Below are 7,500 nucleotides of genomic sequence, written 5' to 3'. Positions count from 1 at the left end.
GACATCCGGCCCGAGTTCCGCGAGGACTTTGTGCTGACCATCACGGGCAAGAAGCCGCCGTGCTGCGTCCTCTCCAACCCCGACCAGAAGGGCAAGATCCGCCGCATCGACTGCCTGCGGCAGGCCGACAAGGTGTGGCGCCTGGACCTGGTGATGGTGATCCTGTTCAAGGGCTCGCCGCTGGAGAGCACGGACGGCGAGCGGCTGGTCAAGTCGCCGCAGTGCTCCAACCACGGACTCTGCGTCCAGCCGCACCACATCGGCGTCTCCGTCAAAGAGTTGGACCTGTACCTGGCCTACTTCGTCCACACGCCAGGTGAGTTCACCCGTCACAAATACACACACACATACACACGCACACACACGCACACACACACACACACACGCACACACGCACACACACTGATTTTATGGGCATACACCATCATGCACATCATTAGCGTTAATTTGTAACATAACACATGGTTCAAGTCAACAGAAATGTGTTTTGGATGTAAACATCCCCTCCTACCCCTGTCTGCTTCTCTAATGTGAACACATAGCCACAGGCATAGCCAGGACTGTTACAGGTGGATATAGCATCACACAGACTACTGCGCTTAAAAACACTAGTGTGTCACAACATATAGGTGTGTTTACGCCATCACAAACCTATATGTTGTAATGTAAATCTATATAAGCACTCACATACATTCTCGGAGGTGTGTGTCCAATGGTGTCCTGCTTGCTCTAGTCTATAGACATTGCTAATTTTACAGTGAGGTCCACTTATCCTTTTCCTTGATGCTGCATTACACTGCATTGCACTGCATTTCATGGGGTGTTAGAATATATCGGTGCGGCGTTATTATGAGTGTCACTTATGGCCGTGTTTATGCGCATGGATTAATGGACAACATGGCAGGTGCCCTTTGTGTGTCTTTGTGTGTGTACTTGTACGAGTCTGCACTGTGTTTATTCATAGGGACACTATATACAGTATGGGTTATAATCTCCCACCATTAGAAAATAAAAGTGTTACATTTGTATGTTTAAGTGAATAATTGTGTGTGCGTGTGTGTGTGTGTGTGTGTGAGCTTGTTTGTGTGTGTGTGCGTGTGTGTGTTTGTGTGTGTGTGTTTGTATGTGTGTGTGTGGAGATTTTAATGTGAGGCTTCAGGTCAGTTTTTGATGTATTTTATGAATATTGTGTGTGTTTACATGCTGTCCACTTGTGTGTTGTATTTGCTCTCTCTGTATGTGTGTGTGTGTGTGTGTGTGTGTGTGTGTGTTGACTCTGGAGGTCTGTAGTGTCAGCTGGCCTGATCCCAGCCTGCTTAAAAAGGAGAGCTGTCCCGTCTGCTTCAAACTGAATCCTGCGAATAACGCAGCTGACACACACACACACACACACACACACACACACACACACACACACATATGAACACATGTGTATGGTCCACTCACAGTGTTGTCCAGTTAATCCATGCATAAACAAATGCACATGGTCACAGAAAACTAAATTATGTATAAAAATTAATATTACAATTTATAGTCAAATTTCTATAAAATATAATGCAGTATATTTATATACAGTAAATATATATAATGTATTGTGTAAATCAATTTTAAGATTACCTATTTGACCATAGAAATGAAAATAAGACCACATGCATATGCATATATGGCATCATCTGCCAACAAAACAGTCCCTTCAAAATTAAATAAATATTTTTTCAGGCGATAAATATAAACTGGTATAATTATTATATATAGCTGTATATACCATCTATATTTTATTTTGTTGAAATTAAAAAATTGTTTTGCTAAATAGTTTTCACAGCAATATATGCTACATTGCAGGACACGACACAAGGTAGCACCACACAACACAACACAAGCCTGTGTAATTTCTGGTATGTTTGAAAATGCAACGTTTGGATGCCAGCTCTTTAAAAATCGCCTAGCGCTTGAAGCAGTGGATCACTGTAGAATAGTTTTAGCACACGTAGGAGGAATCCTGGAATGGTCTCGCGGAGCGGAGCGGAGTGAGGGAAAATGAAAATGTTCCTGTTTTTCGCCGCCCTGCCACTGAAAAACTCTCAGCTGCCTTTGGCTGCTGGAGCTTCCACTGCTGGCTTTTCCGCCGGTTGCCGAAGGAACGTGTTTTGGTTTTGGCGAAAACCGGGGCATGCAGGAGCCAGTGCCACGTATACCACTGCCTGGGGTCAGGGTGTGTGTGTGGCGCGGTAACACGCTTGTGAGTGTGTGTGAGTGTGTGTGTGTGTGTGTGTGTGTGTGTGTGTGTGTGTATGTGTGAGAGAGAGTGTGTGTGTATGTGTGTGTGTGTGTGTGTGTGTGAGAGAGAGTGTGTGTGTATGTGTGTGTGTGTGTGTGTGTGTGTGTGTGTGTGTGTGTGTGTGTGTGCGCGCGCGCACACACATATGTATGTTTGTTTGTGTGTGTGTATGGGTGTGTGTATGGCTGTAACCACTCCTGCACGGTGGCCTGGACATAGGTCATCCAGGGGCAGGCGTAATGCAGGGTGCCTCTGTCCAGTCCGGCGCAGAAAGGGCTCAATATACAACCAGCCGAGCAGAGCGGACTTGCCCACAATGCACTGGGCTCTCCCGTCTGCCACAAGCGCCCAGCTGTAAGGCTCTAATGCCACTCCTTGGCAGTCTAGAAGAGGGGGGAGAGAGAAAGGGAGAGACAGACAGGGAGAGGGAGAGAGCCAGAGAGAGAGAGAGAGAGAGAGGGAGGGAAAGAGAAAGAGAAAGAAAGAGAGAGAGAAATGGAAGAGACAGAGCTGTTCTGCTTCACGCCGCGTTCTTTTCAGCTCTCTCTATTTGCCATGCCTCACGGCGATCGCCTTCCCCTCGCACCGCACCGCCTCGCCACCACACACCCGGAGCACTTTCCAACGAGTGTGCAACGCTCATTTCGCTCTACGTGTACACTTGTTTTTTAATGTCTGTGTTTGTTTGTTTGTGTTTGTATGTGTGTGTGTGTGTGTGTGTGTGTGTGTGTGTATGTGTGTGTGTGTGAGTGCAGGTCCTTTTTATAGGTGTGATCAGTAGAAGCTCACTGTATGTCTCCACCACTTCTTCATTGGGTGGCAACCAATGCAAATATTTGAATAGAATTTCAATAAATTCCTTAGTTAGTTCTTATTACATCGCACCATTTGAAATGAACAGGCTGCAGTTTCTTTTTTCTTTTATTCATTTATTTATTTATTTTTTAAAGTTGGAGCATTTCATATCTCCCTCATCTTTCTTTTGTTATTCTTGTCCGCGATCCTGAGCGCTCGGCGCGGGTCGCGTAGAAAGGGCCGCTGCATGGACCGTCCTTTTCTCGCCAAGTTCTTTGTCATGTGGAAAGAGCCGACACAGAGCTCCTCATGACCTCACCGAAGAGAAAAAAAAAAGTGTCCCTGGAGCAGCAAGAGCAACGAAGAAGAAGGGGTTTGGGCTGGGGTGGGGTGGGGTGGGATAGGGTAGATAGACAGAAAGAGGGTTGATAGTGGTGGTGTGTGTGTGTGTGTGTGTGTGTATGTGTGTGTCGTGTTGTGTTGTGTTGTTGTTTGGATGCAGATCATTTTGGGATGATGGTTTGGGGAGCCTCAGGGTTATGGTGGGGTTGGTGGTGGTGGTGCTGTAGCCAGTGTTAGGGGAGCTCGCTTCTCTCTGTGTGTTTGTCAGTTTGATGAATGGCTGTTTGAGCGTTAGTCATATTTGGAGAGCGCAGCCTCATACGGCTCTTATTATGGCACTGTAATGATAAAAACGTGTTATATGCTCCCATCTCACGGTCGCTCTGCCAGCACGCCGAGGCTTTCCCTGCCCCCCCCCCCCCCCCCCCCCCCCTCAAGGCTACGGCGTCGGGGCCCAAGTAGGCCGTGCCGGCTCGGGCGCCGTGACCCGACCCCGGCAGGGGGTATAACGGTAGAGACGTGGCGCCAGGGTTTTGGCGGCCAGAAAGCGGCCGGTGCCAAGAGGAGAGGAGAGAAGGCGTGTTAGCGACTAGCCGCGCGGCACAGGCTCCCATTCAGCGGCGCTACCTCGCAGGGCCGTTAGTGGCGGCTGTGGCAAGCTGAGGGGGGCTGAAGGGCTCCATAGCGTGATGCCGTCGACGGCCACTGGCCTCTGGACACGCAGAGGAGGCTGCTGGACACACTGGGCAGGCTGGCAGTGAAGAGGAGGAGGAGGAGGAGGAGGGCTGCTGACCGATGCATCAGGCACGGGTTTCACACACACACACACACACACACACACACACACACACACACACACACACACACACACACACACACACACACACACACACACACACGGGCACTGTGGTAATCGACATCTGTAGAGTCAGGTCCATGAATGGCTTATTTTTGGGAAGTATGCCCTGTCACCTGTGTGTGTGTGTGTGTGTGTGTGTGTGTGTGTGTGTGTTTTTGACGAGATGAGGAAAGCATATTCAAAACACGCATCCAACCATCTTGTGTCAACCAAGCAACCAACCAGAAACCACCGAGTGTATTTGCTGCTTCCAAAACACACACACACACACCCACCCACACACATACATACAAACACACACGCCTGATACTGACAGGTTCAGATTAATGATATGAACTGAGGGACAGTAAGTTCATTTTAAATTTACACACACATACAACAAACAAACCTACACACACACACACACTCCAATATTCCTAATAAGCTAGAGGTAGATTTTGAGATGGTGGTCACCTGAGCAGAGTGCGGTAGGAGTGAGTAAGGGCTGGAGTGGGACAGGAGCGGACTGGGGCCGGGAGGTGGAACACATCAGGACTAGGGTCACCGACACCGCTGCTTTTTAATAAGCGGAAAGTTTGCAGCCCCAGCCGACCGCAAATGGATCTTTCTGGAAGCGTTTCAGAATGTAGATTTTCTTCCCCAATTTACCTCTCTCTCTCTCTCTCTCTGTCTCCCCCTGGTTTTCCCTCATCTATCTCTCTGTCTTTCTCTCCCTCTCTCTTTCTCTCTCTTTCTCTCTCTTTCCCTTGTTGCATGAGAAGAATATGGAAGGAAGAGACGAGAATACCTGCTAAACAGATTATTCCAGGCCGATCGCCATTTCGAGGCATCAATAAAAAAAGATGCGTTTTGTTCGGCTCGGGGGATTTGAGGGGAATGTTCTCCGTTGCTTCATTCCCTGTTTGAACAATGAAATCAGTAGAGCCGAGATAGACAAATATAGTCACAGTCATATTTACAGAACACAAGCTGAGATACAGAGCTTTTATTATTTCGTAAGTAATCATAGTTAATCTAAATAAAATGTTTATTGTAACTGTCCAAAATAGATATTAATTTGCACTAATGTTTCCATGCTCATTTATATGCATGTGTGTCTGGGCATTTCTAAATATTTACTGATCAAAATAAATTTGTTATCATTTGTGCTTCTAGCTAACATAATGAGTACAAGAAATGCTCTTTGGAATATTGTAATTTTAAATACCTCATTTAAAATTAAAATGATAAGAGGGCATCATATTTCACATTTCCTATGATACAAATAGAGGAAAATCGGAATCGAAATTTTATTGGACCAATTACTATAATTAAGGCCCTGAATGAAGCTACATGAACATATGGGGCCGTACAAAGAGCATAGCCAAAAATTGACTTTGAAAACCAGCCATTAATGAACATTCCCTTTAAAACAGAAATAATATTCAATAAAGCATTAAAAGAAAACAGATTAATATTTTTAAATTCAGTTTATTTGATTTTAAAAATGGAGGTGCAAAAGAGAGCCTGCACTGTATCCTCCTGGTCTCCTTGTCAGAGTGTGCTGTTTGGAGGTCTGGGTTATGTCAGGGTTTCGCGTGTACTTGACTGTACACATGCCAGGGCTGAGAGTAGCGAGTCCTGAGAGGCCATGAAGCGGCGCAGTGTGGTGGTGTGGGCAGCGTCTGGGCCGGGGCGGTGAGTAGCCAGGCCAAGGGGGCGGCTGGTGGAGGGGAGCGAGAGGGACGCTCGGCGCTCGCTCGTACGCTCTCGTCTCGTCTCGTCTCGTCTTGTCTTCTCCACCACCCCCCCCTCGGCTCTCCGCTCGGCGTCGCGACCGATCCAGAGAGCCGTCGGCGGCGTTTTTTGGCCCGAGCCGAGCCTGGGAGAGAAGCGCCGGCGCTGCAGCGTCGCTGACGTTGCTCGCTCGTGAGCGTGCCGTTGGAGGTCTCGCCGTCGGTCTGAGCGCATGTACAAGCAGCCCCTGTGCCAAGAGCGCCGCGCGGGGAGCGAGAAAGAGTCCGCTCAATCCACCGATTTAAACCTCCTCTCTCTCGTCACCAAGTCCGCACTTTGCTCTGGTACATTGCTCTGCTCACTATTGCAAAATATTTGCCCCAAAATCAAGCACTAAGTGACACAACTATCACAACTCAAATGTAAAAGTAGAACAAGATAAATATGTAGATATCAATATAATATACATTTTAATTTTTATTAATTTAATCCTTTTTTTTCTGTGCGGTTTTCCTTGTGCCTTTTTATTTCACAATTATTTAATTCTGTGCGTTTAATAACAACGTATATATATATTTTTTTTTTTCAGTGGGAGAAAAGCCACCAAATGTAGCCTGTAGTGTGTTGCCTGGAAATAAAGATGGTGCGAATTGCCAAGCGGGAAACAAAAGGGGGCTGAGGGAGGCGAGAGCTCACAGTAGTGGCTGCTTGGCAGAGGCACACGGAAGCTGCCAGCTTTTCAAACGGACCCACAGTCTCTGCCAAAGCTCCCTCTCCTTCTGATCCTTTCTTTCTTTCTGTCTTTCTCTCTCTCTCTCTCTCTCTCTCTTACTTACTCGGTCTGTCTGTCTGTCTCTCTCTCTCTCATTTTAACCCTCTTTTTTTCCTCCTCTCCTCCTCTCCTCCTTCTTCTTGTTCTCCGTTTTTCCGATGAACACGTTCCCCCCCTCGGCGCTTTCGTCCAATCCCTCTGCTATAGCTCACGCCTCTGTCTCTTTTTTGTGTCCGTGCGACGGACATGAAATTGAAACGTATCGTCTGTGAAAAATATATCCCTAAAAAAAAAAAAAAAGCATTTTGTTTGACTGTAGATTTTTTTCCCATCTTGCATTTTCTCACAGCAAGTCATTTTGCTGTGTAGCGATCCTCGCGCTGGCTTATTTTAGACTGTTACTGTCCGCCATGAAAGAGAGACGGTGCCGTTTGGCCTCCATCAAACATGGAGACCATGCCAGTTCTATGTGTGTGCTAATTGATGCTGGAACTCGGCATAGACCCAAAATAAGAAACCATTTCTACTCTGATGTGGGTGATTTGTTTGTCCGAAATGTATTTATGTGTCATCAGTTATTGAATAAAATTATTATTTTATTATTCTGATTTAAAATAGTAGTTTTAGTTTACAGCATTCAAACTGTAGCAAGTCACTTTTAACCAGGACTTCCCTTTTACCACAAGGCCCAGACACAGAAAGGCAGGTGGTCTGAATGTCTATATATAGGATATAAAA

The 7,500-nt window shown here is 46.6% G+C and overlaps 1 protein-coding gene across 16 annotated transcripts in view; it reads left to right on the top strand.

Moving 5' to 3' along the window:
* Window positions 1-7,500, top strand: part of nfixb (nuclear factor I/Xb) — a 130,976-nt gene that overhangs the window by 41,432 nt on the left and 82,044 nt on the right. For all 16 annotated transcript variants that reach the window (XM_062532015.1, XM_062532004.1, XM_062532013.1 and 13 more), the window contains one exon: window positions 1-316. This exon is cut by the window's left edge and continues 216 nt beyond it. In XM_062532015.1, coding sequence (XP_062387999.1) covers window positions 1-316 — 316 coding nt within the window. The remainder of the gene's footprint in view (window positions 317-7,500) is intronic.

This window comes from Sardina pilchardus, chromosome 3 (genome assembly GCF_963854185.1).
Source record: "Sardina pilchardus chromosome 3, fSarPil1.1, whole genome shotgun sequence".
In the NCBI taxonomy this organism is placed as follows: domain Eukaryota; kingdom Metazoa; phylum Chordata; class Actinopteri; order Clupeiformes; family Clupeidae; genus Sardina; species Sardina pilchardus.
The sequence above is the reverse complement of the archived record's forward strand: the minus strand, read 5'-3'. Positions and strand labels throughout refer to the sequence as shown.